The 27506-nt window shown below is 39.1% G+C and overlaps 1 protein-coding gene across 1 annotated transcript in view; it reads right to left on the bottom strand.

Moving 5' to 3' along the window:
- Positions 1–27506, bottom strand: part of LOC118728624 (pregnancy zone protein-like) — a 48313-nt gene that overhangs the window by 5469 nt on the left and 15338 nt on the right. Inside the window, exons 11-29 of the mRNA XM_036455339.2 lie at positions 26219–26377; positions 25191–25418; positions 24125–24188; positions 21901–22043; positions 18703–18852; positions 15249–15413; positions 10730–10820; positions 9140–9272; positions 8482–8710; positions 7867–7993; positions 7568–7689; positions 7336–7387; positions 5799–5882; positions 4778–4954; positions 4091–4178; positions 3091–3247; positions 2639–2713; positions 2061–2238; positions 1150–1373 (exon numbers count right to left, since the gene is read on the bottom strand). Coding sequence (XP_036311232.2) covers positions 1150–1373; positions 2061–2238; positions 2639–2713; positions 3091–3247; positions 4091–4178; positions 4778–4954; positions 5799–5882; positions 7336–7387; positions 7568–7689; positions 7867–7993; positions 8482–8710; positions 9140–9272; positions 10730–10820; positions 15249–15413; positions 18703–18852; positions 21901–22043; positions 24125–24188; positions 25191–25418; positions 26219–26377 — 2646 coding nt within the window. The remainder of the gene's footprint in view (positions 1–1149; positions 1374–2060; positions 2239–2638; positions 2714–3090; positions 3248–4090; positions 4179–4777; positions 4955–5798; positions 5883–7335; positions 7388–7567; positions 7690–7866; positions 7994–8481; positions 8711–9139; positions 9273–10729; positions 10821–15248; positions 15414–18702; positions 18853–21900; positions 22044–24124; positions 24189–25190; positions 25419–26218; positions 26378–27506) is intronic.

Here is a 27506-nt window from a genome sequence, read left to right on the forward strand (position 1 = left end):
TTTCAATTCAGCTCAGGCATGGTTGGTTATTAATCATGAGCTGTTATAGACACTTTGGGGGAAATGAAGACGTTTCCTCATTCAAGTGGCTTACAATATTACACGTAGAAAGAAGACTTCAATATTTGACATAAAGCAGAGGCTATTTCAAAAATTTATAAATTTATATAAAAACGAATAGCCCTGCACACGTATCCGTGCACCAGTAGCTCTCTGCCACCCTCCTGTAGCTCTCTGCCTGCTGCCCCACCCTCCTGTAGTCTCCCCCCCCCCCCTCGCTATGTTCCTCTCCTCCCTCCTCCCCAATATCTTGCTGCCCTGCCCCCTCCTGTAGCTTTACACTGCCACTTGAAGTTTGCTGCCCCACCCTCCTGTAGTCCTCCCCCCGCCTGCGCCCCCCCCTCCCCGCCATGTTCCTCTCCTCCCTCCTCCCCAATATCTTGCTGCCCTGCCCCCTCCTGTAGCTTTACACTGCCACTTGGAGTTTGCTGCCCCACCCTCCCCCCTGCAGATCCATGATCTGGTCCTTATGAGGTTGGTTGTTACACCTCAAGGCATAATGGTTAATTAGCATATTCCTCTCTTATTATATAGGACATTTGCTGTAAAAAAGTCAGAGAAGGTTGAAGAAATTAGAGCTAAAATAGTAGAGAAGAAGGTGAGAAATATGGTTATCTCGGAGTAATGAGAAAAGTTTATACAGACAGAAGAGAGGCATCAGGGAGTATCAGGTGTGGGGAAATGTTGTAACTGATGACACAGAAGAGGCAGTGAGCCAATGTCAGGAAAAGTGAAGGGATCAGTCGAACTAGATGGAAATATTCATGGTTTACTGGGGAGAGGGAATATTTTGGGTAAAATACCACAAAATTTTAGTCTTTGGATGAAAAAAATATTTATGTAATCAGGAAAGTAATCTTATAAAGACACTGCTTTAGGAAGGTTATCTACTTTACAGGAGAAAAGATGTGGGACTTTGAACAGAGCAATAACCCACATATGAAATAATGAGGCTGGAACCTTTGTGATGATGGGGGAAGGAAGGAAGTGCGGATTAGAAACACTTCAACGATTCCACTCAATAGAATATGATTGCGTCTCCCTCTGTGTTCGTATGTTTATTTTTCTTCCTTGAGTTTCTCCACCGACCTGAGTGGAGGAGAAGCCCCCCGTGGGATTTTGTTGCTTGGTGATCCACTTCACAATACGTGAAGCTACAGACAGGTCTTCCGAAGATGGGGCAGGCTGGGCGGTGAGATAGGCAAGGAGCAAGTAGGATGTCATCTCCACTTCAGCAGAAGGAGCCCGGGGCTGGTAAGAGAATGCCTCAGCTTCTTGAAGTTTCCCAGGACGTTGCCAGTGGATCGAGTCCCCTTTGAAATGGAAAAAGACACCCTGGTAAGCTCAGAGAATGGTTTCAAAACCCGATTCACTACATCATTACGAGGAGAGCTCTTGAATTGACATAAGTGAAGTCAAAGTATTAAGTAATTAACAACCCGGCAAATCTTTGCCAAGAAAGTAAGGAAGGTTCCCATGTGTCTTTCTGTTTATTGCATACTTGTATGACATTAGAAGATGGGCTGTATAGCATTAATGATATGTGAATTGGTTAAATAATTCATGCTACCTAGAGAATTTGTTTTTGGTTAATGATAATTATTCTTTTAAAAAATATTTTATTGATTTTTTTTTTACAGAGAGGAAGGGAGAAGGATAGAGAGTTAGAAACATCAATGAGAGGGAAACATCGATCAGCTGCTTCCTGCACCCCGCGCCCCCCCCCCCCCCCCCCCCCCACAATTGGGGATGTGTCCACAACCAAGGTACATGCCCTTGACTGAAATCAAACCCGGGACCTTTCAGTCCGCAGGCTGACGCTCTATCTACTGAGTAAAACTGGTTTTCGTCAATAATTATTCTTATTATCAACATAACATAACATAACATAAAACATAACATAACATGTATAGTGTGGCATGATAGGTATGAGTTCATTCGGTCCTCTTCCTTCTTCACTGGTGATTTTTGGAAGTAAATTTTGCAGAAGCAGCTCTTACCTTCTTTCACAGCCTCTTTGTCCAGCGATTGAAGCAGCTCCCTTCGCTTGGCCTGGTTTCCTGCTAGGGCAAAGGCATAGGCCAATAATGCCTTGATATAGACAAGACTTCCCTGGGCTTCCGAAGTGGATTCCCATGCCCTTTCCAAGCAGAATAGAGCATTGCGGACCACTGGGTGCTATAAAGAAGAAGAAAGGGGATCTTCACACATTGAGGACGGATCACGAGAATTCTTGTGTTTTCGGTTCTCAGGCGGGTGGCCAATCACTTATCTGGCCCACTGGGTAAAGCTAGCGATAAAACTACCAGTCCACAACATGTTAAGATATCAGGACCAGGTAAATGCACTGTCCCCAGGCTAATTCCCGATGAAACGCCCCAAGGTGCCTGTACAACCTCATAGATCAGCCAAAGGATAATTTCCTCTACGGCTTTCAAAAGGATGCAGTCCTTTATGTTCCAGAGAAACAGACCAAATTTAAATAACACAAAAAACTACAACTCATTTCTTCAGAGTCTCATGACTCTCTTTTCTGACATTTGTGAGAGGCAGGTACAGGGAATGTGCTAGTACATACAGTAACAGGCAGGGGCATCTCCAGCAGAGCGATGGTGATGTAGGCGGAGAGCGTCACTTCATCATCTACTCCACCCTGTAAGGATCAGAGGCAGAGAGACAAAAACATTCATCAGCCAGAGTTGGAGAAGCTTACATTTCCCTGTGGGCATCTTAACTAAAAAGCATCTTTTCCTGAGTAATAATACTGATTTTCCTCTTTCTTCCTCTACCCTAAACTTCTTGAATCTGTTCCAAATCTCTTTCCCTCACTTTTAGTAATATATTGGTTTTGTTTTTATTTTTGCACACTATTTTCATTCAATAAAAAACTACTCATTAGTTGCTAGATATCAAAAGCTTTAGAGTCTACCATCCTCCCTCAAAGCTAGGTCGTGAGAAAATCAATAGGAGCATCATTGCTCTGACATATCACCGTCTTTAGGAACCAGAAAAAAATGTTAAAGATATCACCTTCATAGCATTGTTTAGCAGTGATCCAGAGCGCTGGAAACAGCCATTTTGCCTTTGCTTCTGTGAAAGCCAGGTGAGGGAATTCGTGATGTGAGAGTCCTCCACAAAAATGTGAGACCGGGCTTGAGAAAAGGCCTTCAGCACAAATGCAGTGAGCCTGTCCAGCAAAGAAGAAACCGAGACACGAGGACAAGCTCACTGAGGTTCATAATTCAGTGAAGGAAATTACTGGGGGAATTGGTGGGGAAATGATACTAGAATATCGAATATTCTCTTCTTTGTCCAACAAATATCTGAGTCTCTTCCATAATTCTGTCAATTTTATTGGTTTCTCCTTTTTGAGTTTATACTTTTCACTTTCCCACCCCCCTCACAAAGTGTTTGTTGCAGCCTTCAAGACTTTCCACTACCCAAACTTCCATTTTCTTTTTAAAACATACATTTTTGTTGATTTCAGAGAAGGAGAGGGGGAAAGAGGTAGAAACATCAATGATGAAAGAGAATCATTAATTGGCTGCCTCCTGCACACCCCACACTGGGGATTGAGACCACGACCTGGACATGTGCCCTGACTGGGAATCTAACTGTGACTTCCTGGATCATTGGTTGGCGCCCAACCACTGAGCAACACTGGCTTGGCAGAAAACTTCCGTTTTCTGAATGCTTTTACTACATCACAATCACCTTCTGTGCTTTCCAGGCTCCATTTTGTTATTGTATGAGGTAGAAGCTTCTTCCTTGATCATTTCACATTATGACACTTTCTGCCTTATATTTCCATTTTGGGGGAACATTTCCTTATTTTATTGCTCTCTACAGTGCTATCAGAGCAGGTAAGCTTTCACAGATGAATGTTGAGATCACCCAGTGTGATGACACCCATATGGGTTTTTAAAGCATAACAGATTTCCACAAAAGAACTCCAAGTATCAGAGAATATTATTTCCATAATTCTGAAATATTATGGTCTACAAAGAGCATTTGGAAATAATTATCTTACCAAGTGTTTCCTTGACTTGTACCACCACGCTCCCCAAAGGTACTGTATGAACCATCGTTGTGCTTATAATTCAACTGTCGTTGGTACCCTGAAGAAGAAGTTTGCATAGACTTATGAAATAGCAGAAACATTGGAGAACTAGTCAGTCTTTTCCTCAGAACTCATTGAGCAGTCATAGAAAAAGTACTAGTTTATTAAGATACTAGAGGCCTAGTGCATGAAATTTGTGCACTGAGGGAGGGGGCCCTCAGCCTGACCTGTGCCCTTGGCAGTCTGGGAGCCCTCGGGGAGGGGCAGGTGTGTGCAGTCAGACATCCGTAGCGCTGCCACAGTGGTAGAAGAGGCTCCCACCACTGCCACTGTACTCACTGAGAAGTGCTCCCCCTGTGGGAGTGCACTGACCACCAGAGGGCAGCTCTTGCATTGAGCATCTGCCCCATGGTGGTCAGTGTACATCATAGCGACTAGTCATTCCCCACTTTGGTCAATTTGCATTTTAGCCTTTTATTATATAGGATCTCCAAGACTTGATGATGCTATTGAGTTTTCTGATTGTATAGTGGGGCATTTTTTTGGATATCACAGCAGAAATAATTATTAAATTTTAACCAAAGGGATGCTGATTTGAATGCACTGAAGGATATATTTAGGGACTCAAAGTTTTTCCTATGGGGGGTAATCTCTTACCACTGATGAGATGGTTGATGGCTTTGGACTTGATATTTTCTGTCAGTTGTCGTGTCTCATTCAGATAGTTCAAAACATAGATGTTAGGGACAAAAAGCACCATATTCTGCTCTCCACAACCATAAGGCATCCGGAGAAGATTCTGCAGATTTTGCATGGCAGAGCTCAGTATATCACCTGGGGAATGAAAGGTATAGAAAAGTCAGAAGAACTTGGAGTTGGTTTAAGTTGGGATAGGAAGACAGAAACTAGCTAAGTGAGAGGTCAACTCACTTACAGAGGTGAGAACAAGAAAACATAGGAGATGCAAAAATAGAAAGAAAAGAGAAAAGTATGAAAGAGAAACACCACATGACCTCACTCATTTGTGGATAATAAAGAGCATTATAAACTGATGAACCAAAAGATAGATATAGAGACAGTAAAGCAACAAGCAGATTGTCAAATTACAGCGGGGAGGGGAGGAGGATCTGGGGGAGATAACAGATCAACCGAAGGACTTGTATACATGCATATAAGTACAACCAATGGACATAAAACTATGGGGAGGGAGGGGATATGGGGGAGGGAGGGAGGGGGCAAAAAAAATCATTAAAATATGTAAAAATAAATAAATTAATTAATTAAAAAAAAAAAAAAAAAAAAAAGAAAAGAGAAAAGTAGGAAAAGTAAAGTAAATGGTTAAAGGATGGGGGAAAAAACACAAGGAAAAAACTGAATGGCAGGTCTGATAAAAACCAACTATAATATATTCAAATATATTAGGAAGCATCACTACCTAGTCAATCCTTTGAAGATGAGGACAGAGAGGGGACCCTTATTACTTTCTAGAGTATATCCAAATATATCATAACATCTATTCAAACCTTTTCTGATGAATACACTATACAATCCTTAGCTTAGTGCTCTTTCTCTCAATCCAGTGGCTAGAGTCAGTGATCTCATTCACCATGAATGGTGAGGCCCCAGGCATTAGGACTGTAGTGGTAGACATCTGCTTCCTTTGGGCTGGGAGACTCACCCAAAACTGAATACGTTGCTCTGGCAGAGCCTTCAACCACGTTTGAAGGAACTTTTAGTGACAACTTTTCAGGTACTCCAGTTTCTAATGAAAAAAGACAAATACATACACTGAGTGGCCATATTATTATGATCTCTGAACACATAATAATCTGGCTACTCAATATATATATATATATATATATATATATATATATATATATATATATATATGTTAGAGGCCTGGTGCATGCATTTGTGCATGTGTGGGGTCTGGCCAGGGAGAGGGGACATGGGTGGTTGGCCAGCCTACCTGCTGGTCGAACTCCTGGTTGAGGGGACAATTTGCATATTAGCTTTTTATTATATAGGATATACACTGAGTGGCCAGATTATTATGCACTCAAAGATCATAACAATCTGGCCACTCTGTGTATAAGGGAAGTGGGGGGCAGGGGGGTGGGGAGAGGGAAGAGAGAAATGTTCTATTTTTGTATGAATATATTTTTCTCTATGTGATGAAAATCCAACTTTTCATTTCTCTTGGTTCTTATATAATTTCCTCCATGCAATTCAAGTTTCTCCTAAAACAATGATTCATTTCACAGTATAGTTCCTATTAATTATATCTATTGGTGCTAAATTTCTATAGATTTTCTATGTGTATACCTTATGATATACTTCTTTCCTTCTCTTCATTGTTTATGCTAATTTATAATATCATTAGATTTTTTAAAAATCACATTTATTCTATAAATATATATAAAGTGTGTGCTATGTATAGGTTCTGTTTTAAATACAACGATATAGTAATTTTCAAAACAGATTTCCTGGCTTCTTGGAATTTTCATTTTTATGAGAGTAATAAAATAACAAATCAACATTTAGAATAATAGATGTCAAGTTTTATAGAGAAAATTAAAGCAGAGTGAGTGTTTAAATGGGTAAGCTAATAAGAAAAGGCCAGTCAGGAAGTCCTGGCTGGGCGGGTGGAGGCTCTCCACTAACAAGCTCATTGATAAAACAATCATAGGTGACTTGAGACTAAGTAAGTCAGAGAGTAAGACTGATAGATATCTGCGGAAGAGACTTCCAGGAAAAAGGAACAAGAAAGTGAAAAGACTCCAGAAATTAGAGCATGCTGAATGTGCTCCAAGAGCAGATTATCCCTAAAGTTCTTAGAATAATTGTTTAAATTAAAAAAACCATGAATACACTTAAGCTATTAGTTGAATAATAAATAGTATTGATGCCACAGGGATATTTCAGAATTTTGAAAAGGGAGAGAAGTTTGGGAAACAGTTTTGTAGGGAAGGAATCCTTTCCCACAATCATCAGCTTTTGTCTTTATTATTAGCCAACACATTTTAGGTCTTTTAACTTGTTTACACCTTCAATAGGAAAAGGCTTTTCTTTATCAAATATTCTTAGGTTTGTACATGGGAACGTATACAATTTTTTTTTCCTCCTAGAAGACAACATGCCTCAAGGGTCATTTCGCAACCACATACTTTGGCATGTGGCGAAACATGAGAATTTTGTCTATGTTTGATACTTACCTGGTGCACAGAGGAGTGTGTTGAAAGTTTCCTCCTTTTCTATTCCTTCAGGCTTTACATTGAAAGAAAGAATAAAACATAAAGTGACACTGAATGTAGAAGAGAAAAATCAATTGCTCTTATGTAGAGTAAAAAATTGAGTTGTGGATACATCCATATTTGGGGAATTAAATGTCACCATCACATATACTATATTAGATAATAAGGTCTCTGAGAAAGTATACTTGCATACCTCAACCAATAAGGGCTTGATTACAGTATCCTTCTGTCCAAACATTGGGACTTTAGGCACCTCATTGCCACACAATTCCTGAGACTGTAGGGCTTTCGCAGTCGCTGTAAAATTCACCTTCCCTAAGGAATAAGATTCTTAAGGAGTTAATACAGCGATTCTATATTGAATGGGCTTTTTCTTCTCTTTTTTAATTTTCTCCGTATATGTAATCGTTTTCTTTCAATCAATCATTGTTAGAGGAGAAACACACACACACTTATTTGGGTCAGAGAGGAAAGCAAATCATTACCACTCACCCAGTGACTTGAGGGTCACAGCCCAGGACACAGTTTTCCGCCCATTTTCACAGATGCAGTGAGATTCTTCATTCTTCTCTACTGGGATAGCCGAGAAGGCGGGAGAGTCCTCCAGCTCCATGCTCACCTGTTCCCCATACCCACCCACAAGTTTGAGAAAGAACACAGGCAGAGGGTCAGTAACAGGCGACAGGAGCTTAAAGGGACAATGGCCACTAATTGAGAGGCTTTGAGAAATTGTTCAAACAGGGGACATCCTGTCAAACACTTCGTAGTTTAAATGCTTGCAATAAAGGAATTGTAACACTAACGTGCATTAGGATACAGGACCACACAAGGAAGAAATAGTTTCCTTAGAGTGAAAAAAAATGAAGTAGTCCGATGGAAATGATAGCTGACATTAAGACTACACAGATAATATAGAGACCCAAATGAACACAACCTTACAGCCTTGGAGCTGTCAGGTAGTTTTTGCTCTTGGTACCCATTCCATTCCAAAATTAAGTTGCATCATAGGCAATTATGATTTACAAGAATTCCTAGGACACCTAGGTAGTGCATGGTGACTGCGTCCCTTCCCTCTACTGTCGCTCACCTGTAGGGAAGTGCCCTTACCCGAATGCAATGGGACAAATAGTTGAACACAGTGGCTTTGAGTGTGAAGGCTTCTCCTCGCACCACAGAGTAAGGGAGAGTGAGTTCTAGGAAGAAGGGCTGGAAGACTTGAAGAGAGATGATGGGGGAGAGGCCAAGTCCTGTTGTTCCAGACAAGCAGAGCGAGCTGGCCTTCCAGTTGGTGATTGTATCAGGGACCTTGACTGCCAACTCACTGCTACCTGATGAACTAATGAAAAGAAAAAGAGGAAGAAAGTGAGAGGGTCACCTTCCCCTTCTCTCCCCGCTCGCTTTTTCTTTTTTTCTTTTGGCATAGATCACAGTTGATCCTACACCATGGTAACTTAGCGGCCTAGTGTGGCAAATGTTAAACTTCATATAAAGTTTGTCACTATTAATGAAATCGCTGAAAGTTTTTCTTTTCTTTTAAGGGAGAGACTCGCTTCCTGTTTTCTATTATTTTAAGTCCCTCAAGACTAAATTGGGGGGGGGGGAGGAGTTGCTTTGCTTCACTGTAAAATAAATTTACTCTGAATCTAAATATTTACCAGAAAGGAGTGGAACAGAATTGAAAGGATCAGGATCACAGGATAACAGCAGAATCATAGAGGAGAATCCAAATCTCCTAAACCAAGTTCCAAGCAACACAAGCGCTTACTCGAGTGACACCAAGTCCCAGATCCAGGTCTCAGGGAAGTAGTTCCGGACTGTCTCTTTCACTTCCTCAGCTGGAAGCTCTTCTCTCATCATTGTGTTAAGTGAAAAGCTTCTACGTGAGTCTGGAAGATCCTCTATGAAAAGACCACATTCAGAGACCAATGTGAACCTTATTTTTATCATTAACTTTTTATAGTTGCCTTATTTATCCAGAAAAATAAGATCAGTTGCTCAGTGAATGTTTATTATTGGAACAATTAAACATACCAGCTTGTTACTTGTATAGAAAGGCTAATTTTTTTTTTTTTTTACTTCTTCAATCTAGAGGTAAATACATTTTTCTCTAGAAATGAAAACAAATGTAGCTCTTCTTCGGCCGATTATTCAAGTGGTGGAGAGAAGAACAGAGAGTCATTTAATACACAAAGTAGTGCTTTTATACTGAAGTGGTGATCACGTGTTTCCCTTTTGTGGTGAGACTCAAACTAGAGATATGGATAGTAGCTACTCCAAGAGGATTTTAGGAATGATTTTTTACTTAACAGTGATTGAGATATGGAGAAATTAAAATTACATGTTCCCTTTTCCTCCCTAATAACCCTCTCAAGCCCATTCCTACCCCTAATCCCAGTCCCTCACTGCCCCATTGTCAGTGTCCATGGGCCATGCATATATGCATACAAGGTCCTTGGTTGATTACCTCCCACTCACCCTCCCCTGCCTTCCCTCTGATATTCCACATTCTGTCCACGCTTCCATGTCTCTGGATCCACTCTGTTCGTCACTTTATTTTGTTAGATTCCACATATGACTGAGATCATATGATACTTGTCTTTTTCTGACTGACTTATTTCACTTAGCATGATACTCTCCAGGTCCCTCCATGCTGTCTCAAAGTGTAGATATTCTTCTGTTTTTTGTTTGTTTTTCTTTTATTCTTGCATAGCATTCCACACTACAAATATACCACAGCTTCTTTATCCACTTATCTACTGATGGGCACTTCTGCTGTTTCCGGATCTTAGCTGTTATAAATTGTACTGCTATGAACATAAGGGTGCATACATTCTTTCTGATTGGTGTTTTGGGTTTCTTAGGAGAAATAAGCAATGTTTAAAGATGATATGCCTTTCATAGTAGTTGGGACAGATTGAAGTGAAGCAAGACTGGAGGTAAGGAAGGTAAATCAGTGTGGCTTTTAAGTAATAATTTGGTTATGAAATAACAAGGGACAGGACTAAGGTAGTGTAACTAAAATTTAAATAATGAATAAGTGACAAGTACTAAATGCAAAACTTGGAGAGAGAGAAAGAGACAGACGGGGGGGGGGAGAGAGAGAGAGAGAGAGAGAGAGAGAGAGAGAGAGAGAGAGAGAGAGAGAGAGAGAGAGAAACAATTGCTTTACAAATCCGTTGGGGGAAAAATGTTAATTGAAGAAAATTTACCAAGAAGTTGCTGCAGTCACAACATTTGATACTTAGTAAAATAGCTTTTTATCCCAACCCAATCCAGCAAAGCATCATTTTTCTTTTTTGTTATTCTATTATTTTATGTTATCCTAGCAGAGAAATCTCACCTGAATCAAGTCCACGGGCCAAATATAATTCTGGATAACCCTGAAGCAGCCGACAGAAATTTGGCTTGTGGATTTTTGAGTTGGTAAAAATATTTAATCCTATAGACTAGGAGAAAATAAATTATTAGAGCATATTGGCAATCTAATATTGAGACTTTCACTATTATACACTAGAGGCCCGGTGAACAAAATTTGTGCACGGGGGTGGGGGGTCCCCTCAGCACAGCCTGCATCCTCTCATAATCTGGGGCTGCTGGCTCCTAACTGCTCACCTGCCTGCCTAACTGAACCCCCTCTTCCCCCCGTGAACCTGATCACCCTTAACTGCCCCTGCCTGCCAGCCTGATTGCCCCCAACTGCCCCCCTCTTCAGCCTAGTCATCCCTAATTGCCTCCCCACTGGCCTGGTCACCCCCAACTGCCCCCCCCCCCCCCAGCCTGGTCACTCCTAACTGCCTTCCCCCATCCTGGTCAACCCTCATTGCCCCCCTCTGCCGGCCTAGTTGCCCCTCACTGCCTCCCCTGCTGGCCTTGTTGTCCCACACAGCCTACTGTTTGGTTGTTACTGTGAAGGTGTACAAACCAATTTGCATATTACCCTTATATTAATATAAATACAGATAATAGGATCAGAAAAATACCACACAATAGAGAAGAGAGCTATTTTATAAATATGAAAATGGAGTCACAGAAAGTATAGTTTATCCAGTTAGTGACAAGAAATTGGGATTAGAACCCACTTCTTCTGATTCTTATTTCTGAATTTTGTCTGCTGTATGCTGATGCCTTTTAAATTATTTCCTTGGATGTTCTCTTTCCTTCCTCCCCTCAGAAAACAAATATAACACACACACACACACATATATCATATATATATATATATATATATATATATATATATATATCTACACTAATAAAAGAAAAACATGCAAATTGACTGTCCCTCTGCTATACCCACCAGCCAATCAGAAGTGACTATGGAAATTAATCCAACAAAGATGGTGGTGGCCATGGAGCTGGAGCAAGCAGGAGGCTTGGGTTGCTCCTGGCGATGGAGGAAGCCAAGCTTCCTGCCTGCTCTGGCTGCTACTGAAGGAGACACTGGGGGGAAAAAAAGGAGGGGCTGGGACTCTCCATCACCGGGGGTGTTTGGCCAGCCTGAAAATGGCTCTGAGCCCCTTACCCAGGCTGGCATGCTGCCATGGAGTAAGAGTCCCCCCTGGGAGGTATAGCCATCCTGCAAACAGCCTTCAGCCCCTCACCCAGGCTGGCCATGCACTTACCCCCCCCCCCCCCCAGCAGGGACCCTCACCTCATGGGGGCATGGCTAGCCTGCAAACTACTATAGGCCCCTTGCCCAGGCTGCCCCATACCACAAGGGATCCCCCACCCTAATCTGGGACACCCTTCAGGGCAAACCAGCTGGCCCCCACCTGTGCACCAGGCCTTTGTTTATACTAATAAAAGGTTAATATGCTAATTAGACTGGGGACCTTCCAGGAGGCCTTCCAGATGTTCTTCTGGACAAAGCCATGGTGGCAAGGCCAAGGTGGGTAGAGGTCAAAAGGGAGGGCAGTTGTGGGTGATCAGGTGGGGTGGGCAGTTGGGGTTGAGCAGACCAGCAGGGGGCCAATTGGGGGTGAGCAGGCCATTAGTGGGGGTCAGTTGGAGGTGATCAGGACAGTGTGGGAGGGCAGTTTGGATTGAGCAGGCCAGCAGGGGGAAGTTGGGGGCAGGAACACTGGCATGGGGGAAAGTTGGGGATGATCAGGCTGCTGGGGGGGTGTGTGTTTGGGGGCTAGCAGGTTGGCAGTGGGGGCAGTTGGGGGGGGCAATCAGGCAGGCAGGCAGGTGGTTTAGGCCCGATCCCTATAAATTGGCAGTAGGACATCCTTCGAGGGGTCCCAGATTGGAGAGGGTGCAGGCTGGGCTGAGGGACACCTGACCACCATGCCCAAATTTCATGCACTGGGCCACTAGTGTGTGTGTGTATACACACAGACACACACACACACACACACACACACACACACACACACATATATCTATCTTACCTAATAAAAGAGTAATATGCAAATTAACCACCACTCCACTCAAGCCATGCCCACCAGCCAATCAGAGCAAGTATGCAAATTAATCCCAACCAAGATGGCTGCAGCCATAGAGAGCAGTTGAGAGGCTTGGATTTCCCCGGCAATGGAAGCCAAGCTTTCTGTTTTCCCTAGCCGGCCTAGGCCTCCACTCAAGGCTATAAAATTCAATTATAGAAGATACATAAAACCAAACCGAAATGGCAGCAGCAGGAATGAGCAGAGGACTTGGCTCCACTCCAGGCTTCAAAGTTTCAATTGTAGAAGGTAAATAAATTCCAGATACCAGGGCCTCAATCACCACAGGCCCCTCGCCCAGGCCATCCCACACCCCAAGGGAACCCCCACCCTAATCCGAGACACCCTTCAGGGCAAAATAGCTAGCCTCACCCATGCACCAGGCCTCTATCCTATCTAATAAAAGAGTAATATGCAGATTGACCCTCACTCCAATACATAAGACCAAGATAGCTGCCACCACGTGGTCAAAGATCTTGCCCCTATGTGGATATAAGATGGCCACCATAAAATGGCCAGCAGGGGAGGGCAATTGGGAGGCACCAGGCCTGCAAGGGAGGGCAGTTGGAGGTGATCAACCCTGTAGGGGAGGGCAGTTAGGGGTGGCCAGGCCGGCAGAGGAGGGAAGTTGGGCAAACAGGCTGGCAGGGGAGCAGTTAGACATCAATCAGGCTGGCATGGGAGTGGTTAGGGGATAATCAGGCTGGCAGGCAGAAGCGGTTAGGGGCAATCGGGAAGGCAGGCAGGAGAGTTGGGAGCCAGCAGTCCTGGATAGTGAGAGGGATGTCTGACTGCCCATCGGGTCTGAACGGGCAGTTTAACATCCCTTGAAAGGTCGCAGATTGGAGAGGGTGCAAATTTCATGCATCGGGCCTAGTATACACACACACACACACACACACACACACACACACACACACATACATATCTCATAGTTTTATTGCAGAGAGTATTTTTTTTTTTCATTTGAAATTATAGGGTTGAAGATTTTTTCCCCTAGTTTTAGCAAATTTTGCTTTGTTTATGTTTTATTGGAAAATATCCTTTTCCCTGAATAGTTCTGCTCAATCAATCCTTTTTGTGATATATTTTCCCTTTTTTTTTTTTTTTTTAACTATCTTGAATCTCTGCATCCAAAACACACATGCAGATGCCCGCAGTAACCTGATTCCTAGAGCCCACCTGTTCCCAACTTCCTCTTTCTTCAACAGCAGCCACAGTTAAACACTACCTGCTGTCCGATCTCAGAGCGCATGGCACACTAGGACTCTGAGCACAGTGGCCAATGCTGGTAGCAATATGAATAGGAAGAAAGAAATAAGAAAGAAATGTTTAGGTGAGAAAGGTGAAGGGATTAAGAAAGAAATAAAAAAAAAAGACTTATGGACATAGACAACAGTATGGTAATTGCCAGAGGGAAGGGAGGATGGGGGAGGTAGAAGAAGGTGAAAGGAGGGATAAATGGTGATGGAAGGAGACTTGCCTTAGGGCTGGTTTACACAGTATAATATACAGATGATATATTGTAGAATTGAATACCTGAAATCTATATAATTTTATTAATCAATATCTCTCCAATAAACTCAATTTAAAAAGTCAACCAACCAAACAAAAAGGAAACAAATGTTTAAAGATGAAACGGTGAACTAATCAGCCTAGAGTCCTTTTAATCCTTCCATCACCAATGGATTGATGACTCTGAAGGTTCCAGAAGGGGGAGATTTAATTTATTCTCTGCTAGGTTGCAGACCTCTATTGGATGACATATGTTTTCCTCAGGGTATAATGAGAATCCTTTTCCTTTGGGATAGTGACCAGATTTAGTCTCACCACCTGGATAAACTCCCTTTTCATAACTCTACCTAATTATAGTCAATCTCAAGGATACACCTTTTATCTGACACACCTAAAACATGCTGACACCTCTATCCCAACTATTGTAACTATTTTCTTCGTGAAAATCTATTTTCAGTTCCTGAAATTGCACGCCAAGGGAAATAGCTCAAGTTTTGTACTTTGGGTATTCAGTCATCCAACATGTATTTATTGTGCAAATGTCAACTATCATGGCTGCCAACGGTGCCAGAGGCACTACAGAAAATATTTTTTCACATATTATCATTTCTGAGAATCACTGAGAGGGGCATATGACAGTGGTAACTAGCTTTGGGGTCAACTTAATTAAAGTTGTGGTTCTTAAAAGTCTACCACTTGCTATTTCAAATGCCAGAGAAATTCATGATTAAATATCTGTATGTATAGGAAGGTAGCTATGTGTCTGAGGTTTTCGTGTCTTTCTAGTAAACATAGCTTTGTTTGGAGACAGGAGCAAGGGCAGGATCAAATTCTAGAGCTTAGAAGTCCATTTGTTCTCCAGTTTACAAGGACTTAGAGGTCAATTCTGGTTATGTTTTTAGGAAGAATCACCTCAAAGATACTGTATACATCATCACCATCCAGGATCTGCTTTGGTGTGTAAATGATTCCGTTGTGAATTATGTCTTCTGCATTTATACATCCTTCAATATCTTTATTCCTGAAACCATCATATTGAACATTTGAGTGTTTCTTTTCTGGTAACAAATTATAGACCTGCAAAATTGAGGAAAGAAAAACACTCTTGGTTTTTGTTTTCTTATTTTAAGTGTGATAATGTTCAATCTGGAATTTAAAATCTCATCGTGTTTTATTACTCCCATGTCAACATTATAAAAACCAATACAGGGAATCACAGAGAGATACTAAAGGTTAGGGAATCTAAGCCTCATGTTGTGCATCAGAAATTAACATAGAAAAAAATCAAATTAATTGACCAAAGTCTCAGGTCCCATTTTAAAAGCTAAGTCACCTGACTCCCCAGCCCAAATGCCTACTTTTTAAAGGAAGCAGAAATGAGGCCAGTATAAATAAGTGTAACAAGAGAACAAAGGCCCACTATAACCCCATCACTCAGGAATGATCTCTGTAAATACTAGGTTTACTTCCTTTTTCCTTTTTATATGATTAAGTTCTTACTAAGATGAAAACATTTTTTTACTCCACGTTTAGCTTGAAAAAAAAATTAGGTGCAGTTTTTTTTCCTCTGGAATACATCAATTCCAGTTCAGCTTTTGTTGCCCCCAAAAGCCACCTGCACAGTCACATAGTGCTAGGGACACTAAAGACACTCTGGAGTCCACACAGACCTCCTAATCCAGTTGCTGTCATTTCTTATCTGAACTACAATAACCTCATAACTGTCTCCATTCTTTTATTCTTATTCTCATACTTTGAGCAGCAAACAGGTTCTTCTTACTAGATAAATCTAAATTGTCACTCGCCTGCTTAAAACTTCTCAGTAATTTACTATTGCACGTATTGCCAACTCCAAATGCCACTCCAAGTTAACAGAGTCAATTTTCCTTACTTTCCATTCCACCCATGGCCTCTACCATCCTCTTCTGTCACAACTACATATTTATCCTTTTATTTATTTTTTTTTTGTGTGTTAATCCTCACTTAAGGATATTTTCCCATTGAATTTTTAGGGAGAATTCCAATTGATATTTAGAAAGAAACATCCATGTGAGAAACACATCAATTGGTTGTCTCCTGTACGCACCTGGGAGGAGCCTGCAACCAAGGTACATGCCCTTGACTGGAATTGAACCTGGGACCCTTTGGTTTGCAGGCTGACACTTTACCCACTGAGCCAAACTTAATAAGACTAGGACGCTTTATCCTTTTTTAGAACACTCCAGACTTACACTTACTCTGATCTCACACCTTCAGGCATTCTCCTTTCATTCATTGCAATGCCTGCCCCTATCCCTTCATTATCTGACAATCTAAAAAGACATCTCTAATCACTCTAACAAAAATTATTCAACTTGCCCCCGCCCCCCAAAAAAAGTTCAACCCTTTTTTTTTTCTTGAATTCAATTTCCTTGTTATTTGTTTGTTTGTTTGTTTTAAGACATCACAAGGCTATAAGTCCAAAATGGTCCATGACCACATCTGATGGTTCACCATTAGAACTATTTCTAGAGTAGTAACCATCCTATAATCAAGATGTCACTAATATTTGTTAAATAAACAAATGGACCAAGAAGCCTGTAAACTATAGGACCCTTTTGAAAATACTTTATTATGACAGACATATTTAAAAGACAAGTTTGAGTGGTAACTCTTTTGTCTATAATTAAAATAAGTGAGTAAGTGCCTGGATTTTATTTTAATTTTTTTAATACATTTTATTGATTTTTACAAAGAGGAAGGAGAAGGATAGAGAGTTTGAAACATCAATGAAAGAGAAACATCGATCAGCTGCCGCCTGCACACCCCCTACTGAGGATGTGCCTGAAACCAAGGTACATGCCCTTGACCGGAATTGAACCTGGGACCCTTCAGTCTACAGGCCAATGCTCTATCCATTGAGTCAAACCAGTTAGGGCAAGTGCCTGGATTTTAAAGAAAGCTTAAAAATTTGGCATTTTGCATACTATCTTGAAATGTAGTGCAATTGAAGTGGCACTGATTGAAATTTGGTTCAAATCCCACCCTTAAAATACAATTTTTCCATATTCCTTCTATAGTTGCTTAGTCTATTTTAGCTGTGCTTTTTCACTCATAAAATTGAGGTTATAATACCCACCTTAAGAATTATTATTCAACTAGAGGCATAGTGCACAAAATTCATGCACCTGGTGGGGGGAGGATGGTCCTCAGCCTGGCCTGGACCCTCTTGCAATCCAGGACCCCTCACTCCTTATTGCTCTCCTGCTTACTGCTCCTTATGGCTCAGCACATGGTTCCTTAGTGCTGCTGTGGAGGCGGGAGAGGCTCCTGCCACCACCGCTGAGCTTGCTAGCTGTGAGTCTGGCTTCTGATTGAGCTGTGCTCTCCTTGTGGGAGCACACTAACCACCAGGTGGCAGCTCCTGCATTGAGCATCTGTCCCCTGGTGGTCAGTGTGCATCATAGCGACTGGTCGTTCTGGTCATTCTGCCATAATTGTCTCTTAGGCTTTTATTGTATAGATTATTCATTTGTTAAAATGTGTTAAGCATCTTTAAAAAAATATTTTAATTGATTTCAGGAAAGAGAGAGATAGAAATGTCAATGATGAGGGAGAATCATTGATTGTCTCCTGCATGATCAGAGATCAAGTCCACAACCCTGGCATATGCCCTGACTTGGAATTGAACCAGGAATAGAACTGTGACCTCCCTGTTTCATAGATAGATGCTCAACTACTGAGCCATTGAGGCCAGGTGAGCATCTTTTATATATATAAGGTACTGTGCTAGGCACAGGGAATCTTGTGGTGAGCAGGATTGTTCCTCCCTGAGAATATATATATATATATATATATATATATATATATATATATATATATATATACACATACACAAAAGCCTAAGTGACCATTAAAACTCAATGACTGGAATGACCAGTCGACCAGTCACTATGATGTGCACTGACCACCAGAGGGCATATGCTCAATACAGGAGTAAGTCAGTGTGCTCCTATAGCCAACCTCCCATGGTCCCTGACCCTGGCTAGCTGGGCCTCTGACTAATCAGCCAACCTTCCATGGTTCTTCCCCACTGCTGGCCACCCCCTACCCCAATAGGCCTCAATCGCCAGCCAGCCCTAGGGACGCACCCATGCATGAATTTGTGCACCTGGCCTCTAGTATATTATAACAGAGAATGAAATGAGATGGTAAATGAGCACCTTGGGCAATGCCTTTCTTGGAACTGACCTGAATTTCAACTCATATATAACAATACATTATGCTTGACATGCTGAAGAACTTGTCCTTTGTAATTTCCGACTTCCAAATATGTTCTCATCATATGTGCATTTTCTGTTATATTCAAGACTGAAATAGGACTCACTGATTGAGGTGAGAGCTCAGCTTCAGGCTTCATTAGCAGCATGCTCTGGTCTACTGCACGAAGGGCACAGAGGGACTGAGGAGTGGCTGTGACCTTCAGGTGGGTGACTGAGGCTGGCAGGCTCTGAGCTGAGGCGAAGCTCAAACTTACCTGTCAAGAGAATATGATTATAGCAGCAAATTTTTTATTGCAATCTCAAAAATCTCCTCTATCCCGAGGTAGGTCTTGTTCTTTCTACACTTCCTTTCCCTTCATCTATTTTTAGAGCAGGATTAAGAGGTGAGTCCACCTAGGAATGACCAGTTAGCCATCTCTGGAATAAAATGAAAATGTGGTTCTATTAATAGTTACCTCCTATTTCCCACTCCTTATCTAACTGGTGAAATATAAATTGGTTTCGATCACAATAAGATAGACTCCTGAAGGGGAACGAGAACACACATGCTGACAGTTATGTATCTGTTGTAGCTGACCTCTCTCCATGCAGTGTTTTTGTAATGAAGGTGTATATTTTGCATGGCACTGGAGAAGAAATCACTTTTACCTCTGAGACCAGCCAACCCAAGTCTCCTCTGGCTGGCAGTCTTAGTCATGCAATATTCTGAAGATGGGTAGTAATGTTTATTAGGATCAGAGGTGTATTGAGTCTTAAAAATTAAACATTTAATATGCATCCTGAGTTAATTGATTGAGAAAATTCAAAGAACTGTGAATAAAGAATAAAAAATACAAAATAATAGAAAATTATGCACATTTTTTTCAGAGATTTGATTCTGTTTTGGCCAGTAGCAATTCATTGGTAAGTGAAGCTATTGGGTCCTTATGTTCATATAAATACTTCTTGAGTAAAATGTGAGTTTTATCTTAGAGTCCAAAACATAAAATAAAATAATGTAGAATTGAGTTACTGTAGTAGCATCAAGTAACCTAGGTTCTTGAGTTGAAAGCTGATTTGTATTGGAATGAAAAGTCAGTGTGTTTAGTAAAATAATATTTGACTTGGATTGCTGAATTTAACTGTTATTCTGTTACACTGTCTAGTGAATTCACGTAATGGTTTTGATTACGTATTATGAGACATATATGAAAAAAATAGGTAATTGATATTTTCTCTAGATGTTACAGTAGTCATCTCTACAGTTTAATATACTATGGAAGTACTGCTTATGAAGAACTCTATTTTAAATGTTTGTGTTTATTTGTATAAAATTTAACTTCATTATAATATGTTCATGTCAAGTCAGTTATTTGGAGTCATAATAAACGGAAAATACTTTTAGCTAAGAAGTGTACATATTGGAAAACATAAAATGTTTTTGAGAACCAAATAGAAATTTAAGCCATATTTTGGGAGTCTGTACCTATTTATATTAAACAATGTTATCTTCAATGAATAATTAGATCCAGTTAAGAATGACAGGCAGCTGAAACCGGTTTGGCTCAGCGGATAGAGCATCGGTCTGCGGACTGAAAGGTCCCAGGTTCTATTCCGGTCAAAGGCATGTACATTGGCTGCGGGCACATCCCCAGTGTGGGGTATTCAGGAGGCAGCTTATCGATGTCTCTCTCTCATTGATGTTTCTGGCTCTCTATCCTTCTCCCTTCCTCTCTAAAAAAATCAATGAAATATATTTAAAAAAAAAAAAGAATGACAGGCAATTTAAACTGCTACATAGTATGTAACTATGTTATGTTATGTTATTTATTTATTTATAATCTGCTATTTTTTAAGTAAGAAAGAGGTATATGAATTTTGACTAGAAAACAGTTTTTCTTTACCTCAACAACGATTGAAAAAAATATTTAAAGTATATTGGTTTGAAGGAAGACACGTCTCAATCTGACCTGGATCTTTCCTCACAGCCCTCTTTTATAATATTTTTTTTTGTGGTAAATAAAAATAGTCAACTTCTAAATATTGCATAAATCTTCAACTATAATTATTATTTTCCATAATTAATCTCCTTGTTTGATCAATGATAAATTAAAAGATATTTGATGTAAGGCCCATGGAGGTTTGCTTCTCTATGGAAGTCTTATGGCATTGCACAGGAGTATTCATGTATTTTGCACCACAGAGAGACCACTGCTAGAATGAATAAAGGTGTTGAATGCTGTAGCATAACACGGCCATTCTTAGGCCCAACAAACTGCTATCTGTCCATAATGAACAACAAGGGCCTTGAAGTTCAAAGCAGGAATTTCTTTTTTTTTTTTTTAAATATATATTTTATTGATTTTTTTTTACAGAGAGAGATAGAGTTAGAAACATTGATGATGAGAGTCATCGCTCAGCTGCTTCTTGCATGTCCCCTATTGGGGATGTACTCAGAACCAAGGTACATGCCCTTGACCAGAATAGAACCTGGGACCTTTCAGTCAGCATGCTGACGCTCTATCCACTGAGCCAAACCAGTTTCGGCAGAAATTTCTTCTGGTTCATGTAAAATACACAGGACATCCAAACAGGACAGGAACTATGCTCTGGGACACCTGTGCTTCTTTAGCAAATAGCATTCTTTAGTAAGGTGGGATTGAAAATGGACATCAGAATCCACTGTGCATGTTTCTTAGATCATTGTATGGTAAGACATGGATAACTTAAACATAGTTCTCATTACAAAGAAAGTTCACTTGCTATAGATGCATATTGTTTGAACCTCCAGAAAACCAATGTTAAAGATTTCTTCTAGGCATATTTTTAACAAGATATTATTAGAGAGCTCAGGCTATTTTTCTCAAAGTGGGATACACACATATACCCCTGTTCTGTATTAGCATACTAAATTTAAACTCACAAAAGTTACTGGTGTCTGTAGTTGTACATGGAGGTGCATCAGAGGGATATGATGGGATAAAATTAAAGCATCCTTGTGAAACATTATTTTTAATTGAAAACTATTGGAACAAAACCATTCAAAAATGAAAACTATTAAAGGTTCATAATGGAATAGGTTCTGAATTTCACATAAGTTTTAAGATGAAACCAGAGACAAAAAGTTGTGTTTGTGGCAGTCTGCTTTGGATTCCTCCACTAGACCTCTCAGGTATGGCATCACTCTCTGCTTCCAGGGACTTATGGAGGCAAGTTTTAGGAGCTAGTACTATATGGCAGTATTTTAATGCACATATGTTCTTATTTTCCATATTTCCAAAAGGGAGTTGGATAAAAGGAAAGGACTTAAACAAAACACCTACCTTATTGGCAAAACAGTTTTCAATCTTGAGTTTCTGTGTATCTGCAACAATTTCTCCATTTGGTAAAACAGTATAAATAAGCAACTGGGCAGTAGGAGCAATGTCTGATTCCACTCGAAAAGAGAAGGAAAATACCCCCTTCACTGGAGAATAAAGAAGTTAAAAAAAAATAGGTTAAGAAGAGGAAAAAGGTCTCAATTTTGCAAAGAAGATATTCTTAAATAATTTTACTTATTCATATTCGGAGTATACTGAGGTAAGAAAAGACTTGCATTTATAGCATTGTGCATATAATAGTGTTCAATGAATATATGCTGAACTAATGATATTTTTTCTATAAAGATTTAGATTACTTTGCTCATTTCCTCTGTTTAAGGAAATAAAAGCCATTTGGAGCATGTCTTAAATTTTAAATTAAACAAGATGCATTAAGAAAGAAATCCGGAGAGTAGAACTTCTAGAAATCTTTATTTCTATCTGTGGTTCAAATCAATGCAATTCTTGTCATATGCCTGGGGACAATTCAGAGAATGCAACTTAGTCACTGCCCTCAAACCATTTACAAAAGAGCACAGACATAAGTACAAATAATCAAATGTAAAACAACCCTTGTCTCTGATTTTTATAAAAGAGTTCTCTGTATTTATCTTAGTAGTTGCTTTCTGTGTGAATTGCATAGCACTTGTATAATGTGCCTGCTTAATTTTCTCATAAACGTTCTAAGTTTGATCTTTGTAGTACAATTAAAAAAAAAAAAAAGCCTTCCTGTATCTATAAAATAGTTGAAGGCAGCTTGTGGTGAAAATACACAAAAACAGCATAATCAATATAAATTTGAAACAATAATACTGAAACTGTATAAAGGTGGATTTCTGGAGCAGGATTAGACATAGGTAGGAATTAACTTTACTAACAAAATGGTTATACACCAGAGTACTTACATATAGCATTGAGTTTTCTACAAGTCAAAGACAAATGAAAAAACAACCATTTATATAGTTATCATCAAATGAAATGAAGAATATTTTTTCTTAGAGAGACACTTTCTTCTCACTCCACCCCTTTCAGTACTTAATCCAGATACAATTTAACTCTATTGCAAGAACTAATTTTGAAGAAATGGCTTTATGGGGCTCTTTGGTTTTTGATATGCTGTTAGCAACAACCTTCATATTACATGTGAATATTTGTAGGATGCATTTAAAGTATTATAGTATTTTGAGGAAAATGCATAGCACCAACCACTATATTAGAAAAGAAGAAAGGCCTCATGTAGAGCAAGAGGGACTTTGCAGATATGATTAAGTCAAGGACCATGATATGAGAAGATTATATTGGGTTATCCAAGTGGGCCCAAGGTAATCACTAGAAATGCTTTTTTTCTTTTCTTTTTTTTATGAAATATTTTATATTTTATAAAATCTTTTATTTTTCAATTACAGTTGACATATGACACTATATTAGTTTCAGGCATATAATCCAATGATTACACATTATATAATTTACTAAGTGATCATCCTGATAAATCTAGTATACATATCTTTATGGCACTGGTAATTTTATTATGATCTAATTTCCCATTCTAATAAATATTCATTTTTAAACCTTAAAAAAAAAACACGGAGAGAAAAGCAGGAATGTAAGAGAGATATGAAGATGGCGTGCTACTGGCATTGAAGATAGAAGAAGGGCCCATGAATTAAGGAGCACAGGAGCTCTTTAGAAGCTGGAAAGTCAAGGAAACAGGTAATTACCTAGCACTCCAAACTAAAGTCGTCCTGTTGACACCTTAATTATTAGCCCAGTGAGAATTTTAACCTATGAACTGTAAATAATACATTTGCATGGTTGTAAGGCAAAAAGTGTATGGTAGTCTGTGACAGAGGCGATAGGAAACTAATACAAAAATGTACAGAGTGAAATTTTTCTTTGGTGGATTTCTACATTTTCAATTATTGTCTGCATTTTAAAAACCATTATAAAATGGATATATTTTATTTTAGAAATAGAATTTAATATATAAAAATACTATTAAAAGAAGAAAAAATACTAAACGGACTAAACTAAACCTCTATGGCATCCTTTTGTATTAGCTTTTTCATCTTTGGTTGACAGAAGGTTGTTGATAATTTTCTCTAATGTAAAAATAATTCATTCTTGCTAAAATGCCCAAGATTTGACCATATGAGAGAAAAAAAAAATAGGAAATCCTGATCATACTTACTGTCCCCTTGTTCAAGGGACAACACATGGATTCCTGATTGGGAGATGCTTCCTCTTGCTTTAATCTAAAGACAGAGGAAATTGCACTTATTATTATTTTAGAGCATATATATTAAACTTAAACATATTTGTAATATATAAGAAACAATAATCTCACTACTCCAACCCAGAAGTTATTTTGGGTCACCAAGTTTTTCTTCTAATACTTCCCTATGTGTATAGTTATGCACTTTAAGTAAGAAACATACTTTTAGAAACTTCTTGTATTTTACTTAATATTTACTTTCTATCATGAATACTCATATTTCAAATTTTCATAGTTTTTTAACAAATATTTTAAGATCCATTATGTGCAAAACAACCTCTAATGAAGGCAGAGATAAAATATATGTAAATATTCTCTGTAGTCTCTATTGAAAAAGCACACAAACTAAATGTATTGACACTCTCTGTGTGACAAGTATTGAACTAAATAGTTTTACGATTTTATTTAATTTGCACAGTAACCTTATGAAGTTGTTATAAATATCAACTTCAGTATTAGGATAAGGTGACTGACATTTCTCTTTACAGATGAGATTAGGTAAATTGCCCAAGGTCACATAATTAGGAAGCAATAAAACTAAGATTCTAACTTATTAGTATTTTAAAAAACCTTTTCATAGAATTTTAGAGTATTTTTTATTGTTAATGTTCCTATACAGAATTTCCTACATATATGTCTTTTCTTCTAACAATGACTTACTTGGGTAACTACTAGCTTTGAATATTTTTAATTTTGAGACATAAACAGGTATTTTTGCCGCAAAAATATCATCTCAATTTATGCCTGTGAATGTACTTTTCCCCTGAAATTGCACCAGTCATAAACTCTGTAAATTATTAGAACCTTTATAAATATAAAATGATACTGCTTTATTATTTTAATTTTCAGTTCTCCAATTACGGTCAAAATTAAATATTTTTCCAGAACATTGCTTAACATAAATCATAATGGCATTAGTTAGATAGAAACCCAATCTTTGGGGGATCTAAACAATTAGAGCAACAATGGCTTTTAGTCTTACCAAATAGTAGAAGTTTAACTCCTTTTCATCTTTCAGAATGTGTTCATTCAGGATGTAGTGTGTCTGGATCTCTTGGGTTTTCCCACAGGCTATGGTATCAGCAATAGTGTCAAGGTGAATATAACTCTTGCTTGGGGAAAACATACGTGTTACAGTGTGCTGTGCTTGTTGATGAATTTCTCGAAACCACCAGTTATCAAAGCAATTGCTATCCTGTTTGTAAGTGACCTAATGGAAAGAATAAAGGTCTTAAATAGGGTATTTGCTACTGATATATATTGAGCGTTTGTTAGTCACTCTTTATATTTTACTGAAGATTTTACGTGAATTATACTTACTTTGTTCTACTATAGGCTGATTCTCCAAATAAAGTAACATCTATGGATGATTTTCCCTTAAGTTTATTTTAGGTTATATTGTATTGATTTAATACATAGTATTCACTCATGATCAAGACCAATTACTTTTTCCTCATACCCTTATGGCCACAAATTGCGCAAGATCATTTGATTATTCAACACACAACAAAAATAGTGTTATACCAAAGAAACCAAGAAAAACCTAATCTATACTAATAAAAGGGTAATTTGCTAAGTAGACCAGATGTCTTCTGGACATCATTCTGGATGTCCTTCCTGATAAAGCTGGAGCCCAGGGGAAGCCAGCCCCAGGTCCCAGGTACCTGCGGGGGGCCCGGCCGAAGCCAGCCAGGGTCCCGGGTGCCTGCGAGCCAATTTTTGTGCATCGGGCCTCTAGTTTACTTAAAATTGTAAAAATATTGAATTTTTCAAGGGAATATCAAGATGGTCTAATAAATATCTCCTCAAACTATATTATGCTATAAACAGAGTCAAGTTTTCTGACAAAGAATTTTTTGTTTCTTATAATTTAAGTCTCTACATCGTTTGCTTTCTGTTTCACTCTTTATTACCTTTTATCCCTTCCATCTCATGCTTACCATATATTCTTAAACTATGTGGCTTTAGTGATTTCTGTCTTCAGTTCCAGATATGCCCCTTTCCACTTACCTTAACTCTGATCGTTGAAGATGTGAGGTTGGTGGTATCAATAGAAATGGTCGCCAAACCACGCTCATTAGTAGTAAAGCGGGAATATTCCATTTGATCCACATGAACAATTAACGTTTTATTGGAGATTGGCTGATCCTTCTCATCAGTTAGAAGAACCTAGAAATATGAAAATGACAGCTGGTTTCAAGTGTTATATAGCCATAACATCTTCCATTCTTTGTCGTGTATACTCTTAACATCTTGGTCATTGTCATTTACTGAAGATCTTAGGATCTAAAAATAAGATTTGCTTTCTGGTCTGTAAGTTATTTCCCTTTCTGATATTTCAACTTAGATAACTCATGAGCATTCATTTGAAAATATCTCAAAGTGGACTCAAGATGTTACCTTTCTAAATTTTTTCCATGTCCGGCGTTCCCTATCTTAGCCTATAAAGCTTTCATCCATTGCATAGTTTATGCAGGAATATTGAGGGCTTTTCATTTTTCTCTTTTTCTCTTTATGCCTATATCTAACCCATTGGCAAGGGCTATCTCTTCTCCTGTAAAACATACTTTATTGCTGCTTAATTATTTCCGTATTCATTACTACCATTCCAGTTAAAACCACAATGTCTTTCCCATCTGGTTTCCATTAGCTTTCTATTTAATCTTTCATAATCTACCCTCTTGTTGCTTCATCCTTGCTTCAAAGCATTTTCTGTACTGACTTAGCTAAACTAATCTGTTACTCTTAAAATCATCAGTAATTTCTCAATTCAGAATTCTAAACATTTACTAAACTGGTAGGTTAGCTTGCTGCTAGGGTCCTGTGATTGGGAGGAGGCTAGACTGGCTGGGCATGCCCTGAAGCCCTCCTGTGGTCCCTCCCTGCCCGGAACACGCACCTGTGGGGTCCTTAGGCCTGGCCTGCACCCTCTCTCAATTTGGGACCCCTTGGGGGATGTTGGAGAGCTGGTTTCAGTCTGATCCCTGCAGGCCAGGCCAAGGGACCCACCAATGCATGAGTCCATGCACTGGGCCTCTAGTAGTTTATACAGAGGCAATCAAAGAATATGCAGCCAAACTACTAAAAATAAATGAATTATGGAGGTATGTTAGGAAGCTAATTAATAAAAATGCTTTATTTTTCTGGGTTTTGTATGACATTTGCTTTTTAAAGTTGTAATTTTATATAATTTATTTTCTTACTATAAATAAATATTCATTTTCATAATAAATTTTGATTTTATGAATAAAAACTTATTAAAAGCTATATTTCCCAAATTATGATTATATTGAAAAGA

The sequence above is a fragment of the Pipistrellus kuhlii genome, unplaced genomic scaffold (assembly GCF_014108245.1).
Source record: "Pipistrellus kuhlii isolate mPipKuh1 unplaced genomic scaffold, mPipKuh1.p scaffold_m20_p_3, whole genome shotgun sequence".
Taxonomy (NCBI): domain Eukaryota; kingdom Metazoa; phylum Chordata; class Mammalia; order Chiroptera; family Vespertilionidae; genus Pipistrellus; species Pipistrellus kuhlii.